Source organism: Lethenteron reissneri, chromosome 1, assembly GCF_015708825.2.
Source record: "Lethenteron reissneri isolate LAM-NWPU_2019-01 chromosome 1, ASM1570882v1, whole genome shotgun sequence".
NCBI classification, from domain to species: domain Eukaryota; kingdom Metazoa; phylum Chordata; class Hyperoartia; order Petromyzontiformes; family Petromyzontidae; genus Lethenteron; species Lethenteron reissneri.
The window spans coordinates 7,269,686-7,290,098 of NC_083779.1; the positions used below are offsets into that span (position 1 = coordinate 7,269,686).

General features: G+C 51.9%; 1 protein-coding gene across 8 annotated transcripts in view; it reads left to right on the forward strand.

Annotated features, from left to right (window-relative positions):
* Positions 1 to 19,348, forward strand: part of LOC133348386 (KH homology domain-containing protein 4-like) — a 31,475-nt gene extending 12,127 nt beyond the window's left edge. For 3 of the 8 annotated variants that reach the window (XM_061561195.1, XM_061561506.1, XM_061561427.1), the window contains exons 7-14: positions 604 to 815; positions 1,350 to 1,410; positions 3,060 to 3,108; positions 6,006 to 6,199; positions 7,289 to 7,417; positions 11,633 to 11,748; positions 12,669 to 12,790; positions 15,364 to 19,348. In XM_061561195.1, the coding sequence (XP_061417179.1) occupies positions 604 to 815; positions 1,350 to 1,410; positions 3,060 to 3,108; positions 6,006 to 6,199; positions 7,289 to 7,417; positions 11,633 to 11,748; positions 12,669 to 12,790; positions 15,364 to 15,479 (999 nt within the window). In that variant the 3' untranslated portion in view covers positions 15,480 to 19,348. The remainder of the gene's footprint in view (positions 1 to 603; positions 816 to 1,349; positions 1,411 to 3,059; positions 3,109 to 6,005; positions 6,200 to 7,288; positions 7,418 to 11,632; positions 11,749 to 12,668; positions 12,791 to 15,363) is intronic. The other 5 variants (XR_009755818.1, XR_009755822.1, XR_009755824.1 and 2 more) reach the window with 5 other exon arrangements.
* The last annotated feature ends 1,065 nt before the right edge of the window (positions 19,349 to 20,413 follow it).

Here is a 20,413-nt window from a genome sequence, read left to right on the forward strand (position 1 = left end):
CACTTGATAATCAGGTGGAGAGACGCCCATTGCAACAGCCCCAAGTCTCCCGTACATCTCCCTTGTACACCGACACGAGGTCACGCCCCCCTTCTCGATCATTCTCGCTGACTCTGGACGCTCGCTCCACCCACAGACTCCACCGCCCTCTTCCGTCACCTGACCACGCTCCCTTCTCGAACATTCCCGTAGTCACCAGTCCCTACGCACTCACAACTGATACCCCCGTCATTACCTCCCGTGGCCACTACTAGTCTCCCTCGCACCGCATGCAGGCTCTATTGTCACTACATATGTAAGAATAAATAGAATATCATTCTCATCATCGTTGTCGTCCTCATCATCTTCTGGCCACGGTCTCCCGTTGCCAGGTCTCGCGGAGGTCCGTCGTGACATTATGCCAGTCGCGTAGGGTCGGCTTTGTGCGATGGGGGGGGGCGGGAACACGCGAACTGCTGTAACGGTCTCGTGAATCGTTACACAAAAGGTTAATGTAAATAAAAGATTGCGAGGTCCGCGATAGTGACTTGCCACGGGTACCATCGTGTGCCCGCTCTCCCGCACGCACTCGGTCGTCACCGGCTCCGCAACGCTCCCTTGCAGATGCACTATGTGCAGGAGAAGGTGTTTGTGGGGCTGGAGCACGCCGATCCCGCCTTTGGCCTCAAGGCCTCCTTGGAGGGCCCCGGCGGCTCCTACCTGCAGCACATCGTGCGCGAGACCGGCGCCAAGGTTCACCTGCGGGGCCGCAGCTCGGGCTACATGGAGCACGCGTCCGGCCGCGAGGCCTTCGAGCCGCTCTACATTTACATCAGGTGCGTGGGTGGGTGCGTGGGTGGGTGGGTGCGTGCGTGGGTGGGTGGGTGCGTGGGTGGGTGGGTGGGTGCGTGGGTGGGTGGGTGCGTGGGTGGGTGGGTGCGTGGGTGGGTGGGTGGGTGCGTGGTGCGTGGGTGGGTGCGTGGGTGCGTGGGTGGGTGCGTGGGTGGGTGGGTGGGTGGGTGGGTGCGTGGGTGGGTGGGTGGGTGGGTGGGTGGGTGGGTGGGTGGGTGGGTGCGTGGGTCTATCTGAGAGGTGCTCGCTACAGCACTTGCCCCAACAGTCTGTGAAGGCTATATGGGGGATCTGTTTCTTTCTTTGTTTCCCTACGTGTATCTCTTTTGTGTCGAGTAATTAGCTGTTTGTAGATATGTGGGCATGCCGTTGATACGTTATATCATGTTTCATTTGCTTTCAGATGTAACGATATGCGAAACACGCAAAAAAATAATGATGATGATGAAGGGGTCTTACTCGTTTTGTCCAGCCACTGGCCGTATCTAAACCTGCCTTGAAAAATCTGTTATTCCCAGCCACCCCAGACCAGAGAAGCTGGCTTTGGCGAGAAAACTCTGCGAGGATTTACTCCAGACGGTGAGTGGTCGTTCAAGGGGTGCGACATGCACAGCGCTCGGTGTCGATCGCCGGGCTCCGCCTGAATAAGCCGCGATGAAATAACCCAGCGCAATTTGAATCAAAGGTGTAGTCACCTTATTTTTAATTATCATTTGCCATCGGAGAATAGATTTTCCACAACTGCGCGTGCAGTGATTTAATCGCAGCGTGTTCCCGATTGGAATCATCTTTGATTCTACGGATGACATCACGTAGCTTGATACTGGTAGGAACCTCCTGGTTCCACCAGCCCACAGGGGATTATTGTGTCCGTCCGTCGTGCACCCAACAATGTGAGGGGTGGGGCTGGGTGGAGAGGGGAGGGTGGGGCTGGTTGGGGAGGGGGTGGGGAGGGTGGGGAGGAGGGGCTGGTCACCCCGTGATGCCCTTATAAAACGCAACGTTTAACCTACTCACGCCGGCTTGTGCCCGCCCTCACAGTCGGGCATATTTGCGGAATACACCACGCCGCCGTTGACCCTGGCCATTGACCGAGCAACCCAACGTTCCTACCAGCTCCCTCCGCAGGAATGTGTTAATTATCATTTGCCATCGGAGTGATTGCAGTGATTTAATCGCAGCGTGTTCCCGATTGGAATCATCTTTGATTCTACGGATGACATCACGTAGCTTGCTTTAACTTGAAAGCCACTCTCGTGCTGGTGCAACTGTTCGGGGAAGGAGTCTTTTCTTTCCCTGTGCAGGTCATGGGGTTATATTCCACACAGCAAATGTAGTTGGTCTCCTTATTGTTATAAATGGAAATGCCATACGTGGGTTTCCTCTCACTCATGCCATGAATATCGTGGTTATTTTGCATAGCTTAGAGTTACATTGTACATAGTTCTAGTTTGTTTATTACTTAGTCATCACGTTTATTTTTTTAAAAATCTGTTTTTGGTCGATGCACCCCCCCTTCTGCAAACCCTCCCTTCCCATGTGACCATTGATAAAAAAACCCTCCATCGCCTAGGGTGTTTAACCTGAAATAAACTGACTGACCGTACATTATCACGCCGGCCAGTGCAGATTTTTTTTTGCCCCTCGGGACTGCTTCAGCTATCGCAAAGTTAATCGTAACGCCGGTAATTGTCACGATTTGTGGTTACGTTTGGGTACGGAGCCGCAGTCCCGCTTGTCGCTTAGCTAATCGGAACAACTGTCCAATTCCCTTTGGGCTCGGGGAACATTATGCAGAGAGCGTTTTAGCTACAGCTCACGTTTACAAAGATAGCGGATATTTTTTTTACCGTTGTCATTTTAGTGAGCCGGGCCACGCGTGCAAATGAGACCACATTTCCTTGCAGAAGACGTTGACTCGACTTCTTGCTGTGCATCTCACACCTGATGATGATTGCTTGTGTTGCAGTCGAAACGTCGTGAGAATTTTATCCGTTTATTATTTTATTATTTCCCTTCTAACGTGACTTGATTTCACACCTGATGATGATTGCTTGTGTTGCAGTCGAAACGTCGTGAGAATTTGTGTTGTTTTATATTTATATTTTATTGTTTCCCTTCTACGTGACTTTACCGAAAGAACCAAGAATATGAATCCCTGCAGTCACGAAAGCTTTAAATCGAAATTCTTTCTGAAGGGTTGCTCTGTTTTTTGTCTGTCTCTGCAGGTTCATGACAAGTACAGTGCTTACCAGAACTCGATGAGCGGTCAGGCAGGTAAGCAGTTCTGTTTGACACGTGATCGCCTTTCGTAACCAATATTCGTAATAAAGGTTTTTGTTTGGGTAGATCGCGTAAATATCAATGTGTCGTTAAACCCGCCAGCACCCCACATAGCCAATTACTTAAACAAAACGTGCTAATTAGTTACTACTTTGGTGAAGTGCTGTCGGGCGGTGGCAGGTTTAACGACACGTGTGTGTGTGTGTGTATATGCGATATAACGCAAAAAAAACCAAGATTACGGGTTCTATCGTTGCTACGGCGGTGTTGGTGAAGGTGGCGCTGCTGGCGATGCTGCACGTGGCCGGTGATCCAGCGGAGGCAGCCAGGGCTGCTCAGTCATATACACAGATTCGTGAAAAACTTGCAAACCCACTGGGCTTTGCCAGGAGATGGTGGCAGTACAGCAAGTGGGTTCAATTCCCCCCAGGGATTGAGTGTCACACCTTCCCCACCTTCCTACATGAGTGGGTTTTCTTTAAGTTGTCCGGTTTTCTCCCACGTGCGTGAACACACGCATGACTGGAGTTGAACAAATATACTCAATATAGGATCACAGAGCTTAGGTAATGGGGTGGGGGGGGGGGCGCCAGTTCTGGCTGCCCTTAACGATCGTCCGCGGTTTCTCGCGCCTCTGAAAACTGCGCGCGGCAGCTGCGGTGGTGTGACACGCGAGTGCGGTTTTCTTTTGTACTTCACCGTGAGTAGCCGAGCGCGAGCGGGGGAGGGTCTAGAAGGTGGAGCGCCGTGAGGTTTTGGCGCTCGTGCCGATACTGCCCTCCCAGATCAAACGGCGGTGATCCGAGCTGTTCCGCCCTGAACCCGTGGGCGTGGACGTACTACACTCACCTACAACGCCACCACCGCCGCCACCGGATCGTCACTTGCTTTATCGGGTTTTGGGCGCGTCACGATGCGACCGGATTTTGTTCCGTTTTGCCGTAGCCACACACACAGGAGAGAGGTCAGAGAGAGATGGAGTAGAAACTCCACTTGTTCGCAAAATGTGGCCAAATAAGGCTCACGATTGAAAACAAAAATTCTGATGACCAATTTTGAAATCGACCTTTGAACAGTTGCGCTGTCGGTAGAACGTTGCGTATCAAGTCAAACGTCAATAATAAAACATGGAGTGATTTATATTACTGCCGTAGTGCCTTCCAGGTTACAGACGACGGTGCAGTGTGGCCCGTTTTTAAGAGGACATGTCTCTCGTAGCAGCTGCAGGTGTGCTCGTATTGTAAACAGAGGTCGCAACCGGGTACCCGATACCCGGCTACCCGTACCCAGCCGGGTACGGGTAGCCGTTTGCGACCCTGGTGCGGCCGGGTACAGGTACGCCGTGAGTCACTGGTGCGTAACCGTTTGTCACTCATTTCGGGTAGGGTGCGGGCAGGGAACGGGTACCCGTACCCGGCTGGGTACGGGTACCCATTTGCGACCCTGGTGCGGCCGGGTACGGGTAAGGAATCAAAACCCGTTTGCGACCTCTGATTGTAAATTATCTTTGCCAGAGTTTTAGTGCCTGCCTATTACAGATGTACACACAGAACTGACTCAACATTCTGCATGTTTACCCAGGAAAGCCTCGCTGTGTCCCAAGATTCTGCAGGTTTATCCAAGTAGGCAGGGGGGAACGGTGTTGCCGGTATGTGTCATCCCAATTGAGTGACTTGTAGATCATTTTTCAGCTTTGCAATGTTATGGGCAACACCCGTTAAATATATTCACGGGAGGAAATCAGATAGCTTGGCGGGAGTGACTCATGCAGCCAGCTATGGCTGCAGGGTTTGGTGGTACATGTTGTTTATGTCGTTTATTGTAAAAATTCGGTCACAGTTTCTATGATCACTGTTACATTGCTTTTATGGCTTTATTTTGCCGATTTCGAAAAGTTTTTTGGTTTGGCCATGTTTGTTTGTTGTAGTACGTAGCTAGACTGATGGCCTTAATCTAAGTTGTCTTGTGGTTGTTGTTTAACTTGCATCCCACTGGGATTTTTGCACACAGCGTTGGTGTACGGTGCTTTTTCTGCAATATTTTGCTGTCTTTTCTTGGATTTTCTGTTTGCACATAGTCACTTTAAGATGTTTTCTTGTTCATTTTCTTGTTTTTTGTTTGTTGTGGTTGCACTCAATTCAAGAGCCGAATGGCTCGCAGGCCTATACCAAATAAATGAAACTGATGCAGAACACAGGGATGACGTACCGACTCGTCACACTATCACACTCACTGTGCAGAACATAAAAACTCCACATACTCGCGCACACACTCTGTAGAACAGGAGCAGGGTGTACAAACTCCACACACTATCACTCACAATCGGCAGAACAGGGGCAGTAATATACAAAATTCTCAAGACAGATCCCCCGTATGGCCTTAACAGACTCTTGAGGCAAGTGCTGTTAGCGAGCACCTATGAAGGCCAGCACGGCACACGAAGGGGTGGGTGGCCAGCACCAGGTACTCATTTGATGCCGAGTCGACCTAGGGGAGGCCCAGAACCACAGCAGGCAAATACTATGAATGCAGGTTTCTAAATGTGGAGGGAAAAGCCCACAACTAGTTCCGATAATCGTCACTTGTCTTGGTATTGAGCGGGTTCGTAGCACAGCACGCTAACTGCTACACTACCGCACTCCACACACACACTCTGCAGAACAGGGGCAGAATGTACAAACTGCACATTCACACACTCTGCAGAACAGGGGCAGCAACATAGAATCTCCACACAAGAATAAGATTCTAGGCCTTTCTTGGTTGCGGGTCGCAAGCATTATCGCTGCGCTGCCATCCAACGCAGCCTCTGTCGGAAGTGTTACAAAAATACAATGTGACAGATGTCGTCTGCTGCCTTTCACCTCTCCCCGTGTGTCTCCGCTATCGCGCAGGCTACTCGCAGATGAACAACTACGGCAGGATGTCCATGTACCGCCCTGCCATGCAAGCACAGCCGGTTGGAACGGCGTGGCTGGGCCCTGACGGCATGCCGACGCCGTCACCGCAGCCGCCTTCGACGAATGCGCAAGGACTGGCGTACGCACAGTACCCCGCTCCAGCCTCCATGTACCAGCCGCCCGTACAGGTAACTAGCGGTCTCGCTTGTTTCATCGGCAGCAGAAGCCGTGAACGATCAACCTGCTGGATTCTAGATTTGAAGCTTTCGTGACTGCAAGGATTCATATTGTTAGGTTTTTTCGGTGAAGTCACGTAGGTAAAAAATTTAATTTTAATAAAAGTAAAATAAAAATCACGAGGTTTCGGAGGCAACACAAGCCTCCGTCTTCAGGTGGAACCGTTACAGCACGACTGCTGTATCAAGTGAGAGAAATGCCAAGAAAACGGTCCTTGTATATATACTTGTTGAGGGTGGGAGGAGCCAAGGTGGGCCCTGGATATTATTTTTGTGAGGTTCGGTGCGGCTGAAGCACGCTGTTAGGAATGAGCCTTTGTTGTGTAAACTAGGTGCGGATGATGTAAAGGTGCGTGTAAAAGGGACTGAGCCTTTTTGTTATGTAGAGGTGGTGCGGCTGAAATCGCTGCCAGGAAATGAGTCTTTGTTGTGTAGAATGGATGTTATCTACCTCGCCTGGTGGTACAGGAGGTGGTAGGTTCGATCCCGACCCCTGACGCCTGCTGCTGTATATTTGGAGTTTGGGTGTTTTCTCCGTGGTCGCGTGGGTTTTTCTCCGGGTCCTCCGGTTTTGCTCTCCACGTTTAGAAACACGCGTTTTAGAGTATTCGGCTGCTATAAATTTCCACGTGATGAGCCACTCCGATTCGCTATCATTGGTGGCTGTATAGCTCGGTGGGTCTTGGCTGGTAAAATAAAAAAAAACTATTTTTTTTATAAATAGGGTTTATATTCTCTGGTTCTTTCGGTAAAGTCACGCACGTAGGTGAAAAAATAAATAAACTAAATCACGACGTTTCGGAGGCAACGCAAGCTTCCGTCATCAGGTGGGGACAACCACAGCAAAAAATGTTTTTACTGTAGTGTGCTCACTACAGTAAAAAATTATTTGCTGCAGCAAATCTGGCTGTGACGGTCGCACCTGATGACGGAGACTTGTGTTGCCTCTGAAACGTCGTGATTTTTATTTTTATTAATTTTTATTTCATTTTTGTTACCTACGTGACTAAGAGTATATGTTCTCCAATCCCTGTGTTCCAGCAGCAGCAGCCACAGCAGCAGCAGGCGCAGCAGACGCAGCAGCAGCCAGCTGCGACGGTGGCAGCTAGCAAGCGGCGCTTTGTGGAAGAGCTTGACAAGGCCGACCCGTCCAGGCTGCTTGGATACCAGGTAACTAGCCACATCGCGCCACCCGCTCAGTTCTCCACAGCAAGGGCACAGGACTGTCGTCATCATCGTTATTATTATTATTTTGTTACTATTAGTACGACTATGACGCCTGGTTTATCCGGGAAAGCCTCCCTGATTGTCAGTGACGCTTTGTTCAGCAGTGTCCTGCCAAGTTTTTGGTCATTAGCGGTGCGATTCGATTTTTTTTTTCTTTCAAAATTGGACCGTCACGCCGGCACGCAAATGTTGCCGCTCTCGTGAATGACGTCACGGGGTCTTTAACGTTCTCTGAAGCGAAAGGCACATTATTGTTAGTACGCCAGCGCTGCAGTATTAGCCAGGGCAGCCGCTTCATTTGAACCTCGGTCGTTCTCCCGCTTGGTCGTGTCGCTGCCAAAATAGGCGGGTGGGAGGGGGGGAGGGAAGGTAAGAAGACCGTCTCACCTCTGTTCCCATGTGCCGCTTGACGGGAGGTGATGGGCGGTGGATGTGGCTTATAGGGGTGTTCCCTGCCTTTGCAAGGCAGGATGTGTGGGGGAGTGACCTTTTTTTGTTACTTTTTATTTGACTAATCGATGAATTGCCCCGGCTCTTCTCTCCTGCATGGATCGGAAACCCCGCTGTGTGAGTGCATCCTGCGATGTGGGACACGCGGTGTTGCTGCAAAGTGTGTGGCTCTTGAGTGCGTGTTGCCTGTGCTTGTGCGAATGTGTGGGGGGGGAGCGGTGGCCCAGCGGTTGATGCACTGAGCTACGAAGCCGGCGAGCCGAGTTTGATTCCTGCTCAAGTTCAACACCAGTGATGATTATCTGAACCGGTCCTGGGCCTCCCCAAGGTCCGATTAGCATGGGTGGCTACGTACGGTGCAAAAGAAGCTCAACATATATACATCCAAATGAGTTCCTGGTGCTATGTGTACCGCGTTGGCAAGATCTTAACTGCCTCGCCTTGTATACACAGGAGGTTGTGGGTTCAATCCCGACCCTGAAGCCTATATATTTGGAGTTTGCGTGTTCTCCCCGTGGTGGCGTGGATTTTTCTCCGGGTCCTCCGGCTTTTCCCTCCACGTTTAGAAACCTGCATTCAGAGTTTTTGCCTGTTGTGGTTCTGGGCCTCCCTTAGGTCGACTCGGCATCAAATGAGTAACCTGGTGCTGGCCACCCACCCCCTCGTCTGCTGTACCAGCCTTCGTAGGTGCTCGCTAATAGCGCTTGCGCCAACAGTCTGTTAAAGATTATATGGGGGATCTTTATACGACTGAGAGTGTGTTGTGGCGAGGTGGGTGGAGCGGTAGTGTAGTTGTTAGCGCATTGCGTTGTAAATCTGGAGTTGATTGCACAGCTATTATAACAATTATCCAAATCTCTCCTGGGCTTCCCCTAGTTCGACTCAGCCTTAAAAAGGTACGTGGTCTGTTGTGTAAGACATCAACACCGGGGAGACAAAGGCAGCCGGGCGAGGTGTTGTCTACACCGCCCCCCCCCCCCCATCGTGCCAACTTTAATAGGCGCTCACTAACAGCACTTGCTCCTAGAGTCTGTGTCGGCTGTCGGGAGGGTGGGGATATTTTTTGTCTTTGCGGCAGCTGAAATCAACCAGTGCTGCTTCTGTGTTGCCACGATTGTACGCGTGATGTCGCTATCGCTGTCGAGAGTAACAACGACTCTACATTCGGCAATAACACTGCCTTGAAAGTAACAAAAACATATATAAAATATACATGATGAAACAAATAATACGAACGTAAAATAACAAAAGTGGCTTTTGGATTATATTATGATAAGTAAAACCCCATTAGAATTTTTTTTTTAGAAACTTGTGGTCGTCAACACTTGGGGCAAGGGCCTTGCTGCATAGCAAGCGCATAGCACGTGCTCCCAAGAAGGGCCATTGCCTGAAACGTCGCCTGTTACTTACTTTGCCTTTTTAAGGCCAAACGGTTCTAATCCCGCTCCTCCGGTCGGCACGTTTTGCTACGTACGGTCTCACACGGTTGACGAGCGAGTTTATTTGTTGCTTGTGCGCGCCGCTGCTCACGTAGCAGCAGCCGCAGCATCAAGGTCTCCGACGTAATGTGTTTTATCGTCGTAGACGCACTTTCTCCGGTGAGTACGAGTCTCCGTCGCGGGTCTCGCCGCGCTTTTCTCTCCCTGACGAGCGCTGAACGCAGCCGCCTGCAAATAGATTTCACGTTTGGAGGCGGCATCGGTGGTTTGGATTCCATTCGTGTGGGGGGGGGGGTGCTCGCTATGTACAGTGCGAAAGAGGTTCAGTATAAAGCACTTACTGCCCATCAAACACTCCCCGTAGACTCTACCCATAGATGAACACTACCCCTCAACTCAACACTACCCATAGACTCAACAATGCCCCTAGACTCAACACTACCCCTCAACTCAACGCTGCCCATAGACTCAACAATGCCCCTAGACTCAACACTACCCAAGACTCAACACTACCCATAGACTCAACACTACCCATAGACTCAACACTACCCAAGACTCAACACTTCCCATAGACTCAACACTACCCATAGACTCAACAATGCCCCTAGACTCAACACTACCCAAGACTCAACACTACCCATAGACTCAACACTACCCATAGACTCAACACTACCCAAGACTCAACACTACCCATAGACTCAACACTACCCATAGACTCAACACTACCCAAGACTCAACACTTCCCATAGACTCAACACTTCCCATAGACTCAACACTTCCCATAGACTCAACACTACCCATAGACTCAACACTGCCCATAGACTCAACACTGCCCATAGACTCAACGCTGCCCATAGACTCAACACTACCCATAGACTCAACACTGCCCATAGACTCAACACTACCCCTCAACTCAACACTACCCATAGACTCCACTGACCATAGACTCAACACTACCCATAGACTCAACACTGCCCATAGACTCAACACTTCCCATAGACTCAACACTGCCCATAGACTCAACACTGCCCGTAGACTCAACACTGCCCATAGACTCAACACTACCCCTCAACTCAGCACTACCCATAGACTCAACAATGCCCCTCAACTCAACACTACTCATCAACTCAACACTTTCCATAGACTAACACTGCCCCTCAACTCAACACTACCCATCAACTCAACACTGCCCATAGACTAACACTACCCATAGACTCAACACTGCCCATAGACTCAACACTGCCCATAGACTCAACACTTCCCATAAACTCAACACTGCCCATCAACTCAACACTGCCCATAGACTCAACACTACCCGTAGACTCAACACTACCCATAGACTCAACACTGCCCATAGACTCAACACTGCCCACAGACTCAACACTGCCCATAGACTCAACACTGCCCATAGACTCAACACTGCCCACAGACTCAACACTGCCCATAGACTCAACACTACCCATAGACTCAACACTGCCCACAGACTCAACACTGCCCACAGACTCAACACTGCCCATAGACTCAACACTGCCCATAGACTCAACACTGCCCATAGACTCAACACTGCCCATAGACTCAACACTGCCCATAGACTCAACACTACCCATGGACTCAACACTGCCCATAGACTCACACTGCCCACAAACTCAACACTGCACGTCCGATTAGCACGGTTGGCTACGTTTGGTGCGAAAGAAGTTCAGCAGACGTGCCCAGCGTCCCTTTTTCAAGAGCCGACGTCGTTTGCTGAAATGATTATGGCGCATGGGAGAAGCTGTCGCAACCTGGCTGAGGTGCGTGGCGAGTCGCCACCCTGAGTCTCGTGTCTCTGCCCGCGTTCCCGCTACAACAGAGCAACGGAAGCCCCCTACTCCTCTCCTGTTTACAGCACTTGAGCCAGTTGAGGAAATTCCACATTTCTGTGGCGGGGGGCGAGCACGTTCATAACGTACGTGTGCTCACAGCAGCAGCAGCGGCAGGCCACAATGCTGAAGGGGAAGGGCAAACGCACGCAACAAAATTACCCGAACGATCAGAAAAAGCAACACCACGCCACGCCCGAGGGCACGCACGCCGACTTGCGGAGGTTAGCGGTGTGGCCGTTAACGACTGTGCCCTCACACAGCCCTTTCGTGAGCAATGCGGCGGTGGTGTTGCCGGCGTTGGTGTTGCCGGCGGTGGTTTTGCCGCCGGGCGGCGGTGAGATAAGCAACGCGCGTGGGTGTGTGACGGCACTGACTTGCTGCTTTCCCTTCCGCTGTGTTTGTAGCATGGCCCCATTCACTTATCTCACTCGAGTGCAGGCTCCTCGCAGAGTGCAGCCGGGATGGCCGCCTCAAGCCTCGCCACTCGCAGCGGAGGTGCTGACGCACGCTCTGGTGACAGGTGACGAAACAAACGCCGCTAGCCCGCCGTGAATTGTTGTCGCTCACGGCTGTTTACCGCTCGCCCGACTTTCACGCTCACCGGTCGTCGACTCGCCCAACCCTCGCCGCTCCAGCGGGGTTAGAGAGGGCGCTTAAAAAAAAATGTTGGTACTTACATGGGACTATCGTTTTTTAATGGAAAAAAACCCAGATAATTCACTAACATGATGACAAATGTATGTTAATAGCTTCATAAAGTGAACGAGTCTCCGCTTGTTAAGACAAATTTGAAGCACCCTGTACAATGCAGCAGGGGAGGCTGTTGGGGCAGTATGTACATAATAGAGGTTTTCTTTTTGTTGGGTTAATCACGTAAATATATAAATGTGTCGTTAAACCCGCCACCACCCGACACCGCCAACTAGTAAGGGTTGTCACGTACACAGAATATGCCAATTCGTCACTAGTACAGCACTAGTGTGTAGTGTAGTGTGTAGTGTAGTGTATAGTGTAGTATACTAGTACAGCACTAGTGTATAGTGTAGTGTACTAGTACAGCACACCGGTGTGTTGGAGAGCCAAGCCACAACATTTACAATCTGAGTGCGACGTTTCGCCAGTAATTACAACCAGCATTATGCATGTGCATTATGCAAGCCAATTGTTCTTGTATCTGTGGGTGGTGGCGGTTTATATTTACGCGATCTAATCCAAAAAAAAAATCTTATTATTAATGATATTGGTCGCGAAGGCTACTTTGTTAAACCGTATGTACACACGTTGAACTCCTTACTCACCGTACGTCGTCAACCGTGCTAATCGGAGGTGCTCGGGGGGGGGGGAGGACAGGGCAGAGGCACGGGGTCTGAGTTGGTGAGCGTCCGCGCGATCCTGGCTTCTGTCCCGTTGTCGTTCTCGTCGTGGTTGTCGTGGCGACAGCGAGCTGATGCCACCGCCGCCACCGCTGTCGGCGACGTTCGTCGTGAGCCGCGCCGCGGACCGGGACAAGGGCCGGATGCCGCCATCGCCACCCTCCTCCGCCCCCTCGACGGCGCCCGCAGGTGCGGGGGGAGCGCGCGCGCACTCGACACGCCGGGTGGTTGCGAGCACGGGAGCCGTGCGCGCGATGGCGGGCCGCGGGCTTTGTTAATGGGGTCTATTACAATTCTTCACAAACACTCTTTTTCAGAAACGACCTGACTATTACAAATGAGAGCTCGACAAAGCGGCGTGTCATCGCGTCGACATTTGCAGCAGCCAAATGAAACGCACGATGATTCTAAATGTGGAGGGGATAATCGGAGAACCTGGAGAAAAATCCACGGGGAGAGACAGATAGAGACACGCAAACTCCAAATCTAGAGCAGCAGGCGAGGTAGTTAACATTTTCGAGCCACCGTGATGATGATGAGAGAGCGACACCGCAAACTCCAAATATACAGCAGGCGTCAGGATCGGGATCGAACCCACGACCTACTGTAGACCAGGCGAGGTAGTTAACATCTCAGCCACAATGATGATGATGAGAGAGAGACACGCAAACTCCAAATATACAGCAGCAGGCATCAGGATCGGGATCAAACCCACGACCTCCTGTAGATCAGGCGAGGTAGTTAACATCTCATAGCCACCATTATGATGATAGAGAGACACGCAAACTCCAAATATGCAGCAGCAGGCGTCAGGATCGGGATCAAACCCACGACCTCCTGTATACCAGGTGAGGTAATCAACATCTCCGAGCCACCGCGTCTACCCCACGATGCCAAGACGATTGCTCCGACGCTCTGGCTACGTTACGGCCGCATCGGAAATGGTGACATTCGCCGGCTGGAAGAGATCTTTTCGGTGTCCACGTCCCCCCCCTCACTCCAATTATATTTGCCTGGCGGAGATGGCGGTTCTATGAGTGGACTTTAATCCAGCGGTGTCGAGCTAACTAGGGGGTTTATGGATCGCACGCAGATGCTGTGAAAGTCCCTTCCCGTGGCTGTTGAGGAGGGGAGGGGGAGCCGTTGTGTACCCTGGCTCGGCCAGGATAAGGCAGCGGCGGTACAGGGACAACGTGGACTAACCTCCATCCGTTCCACCTGTGTGGGATAGCGTTGCCCTCTGGAACGCAGGGGTTCATTTCCGGGTCCTCTGGTCTCCTTCCACGTGCAAACACTCATTCATTGGCTGAAGGCATCTTAATATGTTGAGGACCGCAGAAATTGGCCAGCTGCTGTAAATGTCGACGCGGCGGTTCCTCCTCTTCCCCGAGCCGCACTTTTACCGAATGTGTGAAACAAAGAGCTTTATATCTTCTTGGTTCTTTCGGTAAAGTCACGTAGAAGGGAAATAATGAAATAATAAAAATAATACATAATTAAATAATTCTCACGACGTTTCGGCCACAACGCAAGCAGCCGTCCTCGGGTGAAGAACAGGTCTGTCGGAAAGACAGCGTCTTGCGTTGTGGCCGAAACGTCGTGAGAATTATTTTATTATGTTTTATTTTTATTATTTCATTATTTCCCTTCTACGTGACTTTACCGAAAGAACCAAGAAGATGAATCCCTGCAGTCACGAAAGAAGCTTTAAATCGAAAAGAGTTTTATAGCTTATCGGATTCCTCCGGGGTGAATAATCTGATTATTTGAGAGCGAGCGAACGCTGTGCAGTGGGCGGGCTTTGTTTACAGGTCGTCGTTTAGCATCCTTCTCTCGCGCTTGCCTTCGCCGAGCGAAAGTGGTGACGTGTACGGTCGATTAAACCCCCCCACGACCCACGCAACACTGAGACGCACTCATCCAGCAGTGGATTGGCATCAGGGGGGCCGTACGTGTCGTTTTACGCAATCGCAGGAAACATTACGTAAAGATTACAGATTACCAGATTACAAAAATCTTAATTCGCTGATGTGTATATACATTGTGAGTGTTTCTATTAACACGTCACCGCTGTGGAGGTGACGCTAATGTTGTCCCCGTGTCCCCCCTGTCACATGTCCCGTGGTCCTGCCTCGCCGCGCCTGTCCCGTCCGCCACGGGTCGTCCTCTCCTCCAACGCGTCCGCCGCCTGGACGCTCACCCTCGAACTATCACCCTGGAAAGTATTCCCTTCCTCCCTCCCTTCCTCCTGCTGCTCCAAATGTCCTTCGCTCTCCGACTTATCTGACATTCTCTCGCTCGCTCGCTCTCTCTCTCTCGTCTTGGTTTGTGATGTCGGGTGGGTTGGTTGGTGGGTGGGTTGGCTTGGTGGGTGGGTTGGCTTGGTGGGTGGGTTGGGTTGGTGGGTGGGTTGGCTTGGTGGGTGGGTGGGTTGGTGGGTGGTTGGTTGGTTTGTGTGGTGGGTGGTTGTGTTATGGGTTTGGTGGGTGGGTTGGTTGTGTTATGGGTTTGGTGGGTGGGTGGGTTGGTTGTGTTGTGGGTTTGGTGGGTGGGTTGGTTGTGTTGTGGGTTTGGTGGGTGGGTGGGTTGGTTGGTGGGTGGGTTTATTGTGTTGTGGGTGGGTTGGTTGGTGGGTGGGTTTGGTGGGTGGGTTGGTTGGTGGGTGGGTTGATTGTGTTGTGGGCTTTTTGGGTTTGTTGTGTTGTGGTCTTTGTGGGTGGGTTGTGTTGTTGTGTTTGTTGCCGTATATTCCTCTCTCAAAGAAGGGTACAGCAGCTCGAGTCCACCAAAGAAGGCGATGAAGTCTGACGAGATGCTCAAGTATTTAATTCAGTACGGAGACTCCTCCGACGAAGAGGAAGGGAAAGGTCCCAACTAGGGGGCGGTACCACCACCACCCCCTCCCTCTCACGGGGCTCCTCCCGGAAGAGCGAGACGCACCCCAACAATTACTCTACGGGAGTCGTCTTTTAACGCGAATGCGCTTTGAACAACGGAGCTCCCCGGAATTTAGTACGTCCCGGGGAAGCGGGAGAGACTGCAGAGTGGACGCTGGGCAAAATGCGGCGGCGGCGGCGGTGGTGGTGGTGGTTGCCGGGTTACGAAGCGGCTCCAACCACGCGGCCTGCCCCGGTTAATGCCGCGGTGAGTGTGCGCTTGTGTGTGTGGGGAGCGGTAGTGTAACGGTTAGCAAAGCTGCGCTGTGAACCCGGCGTGCCGAGTTTGATTCCCGCTCACGGCCAACACCAACGGTGACAATCATCCGAACCGGTCATGGGCCTCCCCTAAGTCGACCCAGCCTGAAATTAGTACCTGGCACGTTGTAAACTTCGCCGCTGGGGGAGACAAAGGCGGCCTGGCATGGTTTTGGCCACCCCCCCTCCCCCCTCGTGTGCCGTGCCGACATTCACAGATGCTACTCGCTAACAGCACTTGCCCCACAGTCAGTTCAGGCTATACGGGGGATCTTTGTATTAACCGGAAGAATGCCGGGCACTGTACACTTCGGGGGGGGGGGGGGGGGCGAGGGGAGTGTTAAAGATCCCTTGGTGACGTCGTTCGCGTACGAGAGAGTGGTTGGGCCGTTGTGTGCCGGCGTCGTCACGCTCCAGATATTTGTTCGAATCGGGGAAAGTCCCCACCGCAAATGAAGCCACGATGGGGGGGTAAGGGGCGGGAGAGTGAGCGGGGGGGTAACGCACATGAACATCGCCCCCCCCCGCACGGCACGCCGTGAGCAAGGGAGGGGGAGAGCCTCCGGAGAAAGCCAGAGCCTGGAGAGAGAGAGAGAGACACACCCAGCAGCGAGGTTTTTGCGGGCAAATAAATCTGAAGCTGATGTGTCGTCGTTAAAATTATGGAACGACGCCGCTGTTGTTTTAATGTGGGGGGGGTGGGGGGGGCGGTGGAATACGGTGACTGCACACGCCGCGGTAGAGACTACATCCTGAACACCGCAGCCGTTTTGGTGGGTTTTTTTTTTTCATCCAAGGGCTCGGGTGTTTTGTGTTCACGCGCAACACCAGGAGACGCGGCGGGGACGCTGCCTCTTCCTGCGTTTTGTCATTCGCCGGCAGTGTACTTGACAGGGTAGGCAGTTTGCAATGTTGCTAAAGACGGTTTAGACGCGTCGAGCATTGCTTTAAATGCCACTGGGGTGTGTGGTTAAGTTGGGGCGTTGGAATTTCCATCCGGTGCAGATACAACGGCTAGACTGATCGATGCCCGGGTGCGGTCGAGGGATGGCTCCCCTATTGGTCAACCACGTGATGTGTGCTGATGATCTGGTGATTGCTGCTCACTCAGAGGAGGAGTTGGAGACGCTGTTGCTGAACCTGGAGTGTGCCAGTTCCAAAACTAAGCACTTGCCTGGATATTTTGTGCCACCAAACACTCCACTCCCTCATCTCTCCATTGGTGATGGAGCAGTTGTGGAGAGAGTGGAGAATCCCCGTGTGCTTATGACCGGCTCCGGTTTGACAGCAGAGGTCTCACTCCGAATCAGTCGGGCGGCATTATCTTATCACCGGCTGCGCAACGCTTTGTGGAAGCTACCTGGCCTGTCGCTCCGCACAAAGCTTCAGGTGTTCTCGGCCACTGTCATGCCCTCCCTTCTCTACGCTTGTGAAACGTGGACCCCTCTAACGTAACATATGCGCCAGTTAGAAACATTCTGGCTGGCATGTCTACGATCCATCCTGGCTTTAACCAGGCTGGATTGTGTGGGGAGCTCACAAATCCTTGAAAGATGTGTAAATATTCCCATCAGTGAGCTCCTCCGGCAGGAAAGGCTTCGTTGGCTGTGTCATGTAGCCCGCATGCCCAGCTACCGCATGCCCAATCAGCTTCTGTTAGGCCGCATAGAGGGGGCTAAACGGGCACGACATGGTCTGGAGAAGAGATGGAGCTGATGCGGTACAGGAGGACGTGGAGCTGAGTGGACTTGCCGACGACTGGTACCAGCGGTGTCAAGATCGGCCTCTGTGGAGGAGGCTCGTGAAGGACGCTGCTGGGCAGTTGGAGGCAGTAGCCCTCCAACAGCAACGGAGGGCGGAGGAGCGACGCTCACAACAACGAGCGGAGCGCCGGGCGGCTAAAATGCAGCAAGTTGGCACAGTGGAGGGTACAGTTGGTGCATCAGCCAGTCATCTCAGTCAGCCATGGCACCTGGGTCTGTCCTGAGACCTCCTGTCAGCGAGCCTTTGATACTTCACGTTGCCTCAAAGTGCACCTGGCCTGGCACCCGGCGCCACGGTGACGTCACCGTCACTTAGTGGCGAATGGCGGGGTATTGGGGCATAATTTTGGGTAGACAATGGATAGTTCAGAGGTAATGGGTGAAAGCCATAGGACTGCCTTTCTAAAGCTCCCTATGCATTTTATTATTAAGTGTTTGGTCATTTGTACCGCGCGGTTACTTTGCTAAGCCAAGTGTAAATTTTCTCGCACGTTGAGTTTGCTCGGAGGACAACACACTGTGAGAGCGGCACCGCTGAGATCCTGCGTATGGACCTGAAAACTCAATTTCTCTGTACAAGAATACGGGCTCAACCGTGTGGGTTGACGCGTACGCGTTCTCAAGGCTAACAAGGCGATGTTCTTGGCCTGAATGCCACTAAATGACGCACAGAGACCCCTCGGCTCGGGTTGACGTAGAGAACCTGGAAAACTTTCATAGGTTGAGCTGTGATGAAACCGGGGCTGAGTCAGCGAGCTGAACTTCTTTCGCACCGTGCGTAGCCAACCGTGTTATTCAGGAGGTGCCGGGACAAGTCAACGAATGGAACAAAAGCAGTTGTCAAGAAACGATTTCTCAATTTCGATTTAAAAGTGCATCGCTCCCCCAAGTGGCTTCCTCATCAAGAGTCGGTCTCGGCCCCAAGTCACCAACGGGACCGTACAGAATAACCGTGGCGTTGCATTCGGCTCAACTTTCACCTCTGTGAATTTAATTTAACCGTCACGTGGCAAACGGCGACCGCACATCAGTGTGTTTCGGGGTTGCCCCTCACCCTACACCCCCACGGTGGCTATGAGGTGTCGTCTCCCTCGCCTGATATGCAGGAGGGCGTGGGTTCGATTCCAACCCTTGACGCCTGCTGTATATTTGGAGTTTGCATGTTGTCTCTCCCCGTGATCGTGTGGATTTTTCTCCGTGTCCTCCGGTTTCTCCCTTTGACATTTTAGAATCGACATCACGCGTTTAGAATATTTGGCTGCTGTAAATTTCGACGTGGTGATGATGATGAGCCCACTTGGTTGGGCGGTCATCTGTGGCCCGGTCGCTTCTGCAAAAGAGCTACATGGCTCAGCGGGCCTTAGCTGATGAAAAATTTTAAGTTTATTTGGGATAAAATTGAGACGAAAAAATTGGGGAGCTTGGTTGGCCTAATGTTCGCCAGCTGGCCAATAAGTGAATGAATGAAAGGGTATTCTTTAAAAAATGTCTTTGTTATAAAATGTCGTTTCACCTTCATGAGATGTGGTTAGCGCAGTATTAAAGCAAGCTGATATTGACATGCCAGCAACGAAGTTGGGAGGGAAAGACAAATAAGAGAACATTTTAAAAAGATTTACAGAATTGCCCGCTTGTCTGTTGAATGGGTTTGGTGAGAAAACCTCATCACATTTACAAGGTGAACAATTTTTAGTATCCATATTCTCTTAACACTCGCTAGAATGTTGTACAGTCGTTCGTATATGTTTACGAAAAAAGTCTTTAAAATAAAAAATGCCTCCTTTTGAAAAGTGTGTGTGTTGTGAGCAATTAATACCCAACTAAAACTTTTACATCCAGCTTTTTGGTATTCCCCATGCAAGCCTTGAGCACCCCCACACAGCAGAGGTCGCAACCGGGTACCCGTACCCTACCCGATACCCGGCTACCCCTACCCGGCCGGGTACGGGTACCCGTTTGCGACCCTGGTGCGGCCGGGTACGGGTAGGCCGTGAGTCACTGGTGAGTCACCGTTTGTCACTCATTTCCCAACGTCTTGTCTCTTCTCACAATTCAAGTTCCTAGAATCAACCCACCCGCGCCTGCAACATGGCTTCATCCCAGAGGTCGCAATCAGGTACCCGATACCCGTACCCTACCCGATACCCGGCCGGGTACGGGTACGGGTACGGCCGGGTACGGGTACCCGTTTGTGACCCTGGTGCGGCCGGGTACGGGTAAGGAATCAAAACCCGTTTGCGACCTCTGTCACACGGCACGACACCGTAGCCAACCCGGTCCCCTTGGGCACCGACTCCACGGGGAGCTCCTCAACATCCACGCCGGCAAGCGGACGCAGTCCGCGCAGCTCTCATTCGCTGGCTCGTGCGCCCGGCAGTATTCACCAGGGCGGCCGGTGCGTGCTCAACCACCAACCTCTGTGAAAAGTATTCAACCAAAATTTGCTTTTACCCGGTAAAGTCCACCGAGCTGTTTTCAGAAGCGACCTGGCCACTTGGCACGTCTTGTTTAAGGGATGGCGGAGTTTTAACGACATTTCTATGTACGAGATCTCACCCAGAAAAACCTTAAGCTTAATATTGGTGACGAAAGGCCTACGTGGTTGAACTTGGCCATAACATGATAGGTCAACGAGAAGTGGCGTATGTGGAAAGTTGTACCGGTGGCCTTTTTAATGGGGGACCCTGCACGTTGGTTCTTGACGTGGAGGGAAAACCCGGAGAACCCAGAGGAAAAATCCACGGGAAGAGAGGCACGCAAACTCCAAATGTCCAGCAGGCGTCGGAGTCGTGCCCACGACCTCCTGTATCGCAGGCGAGGTAGTTAACATCTTCGCTGGACGCTGCTGAGACGGT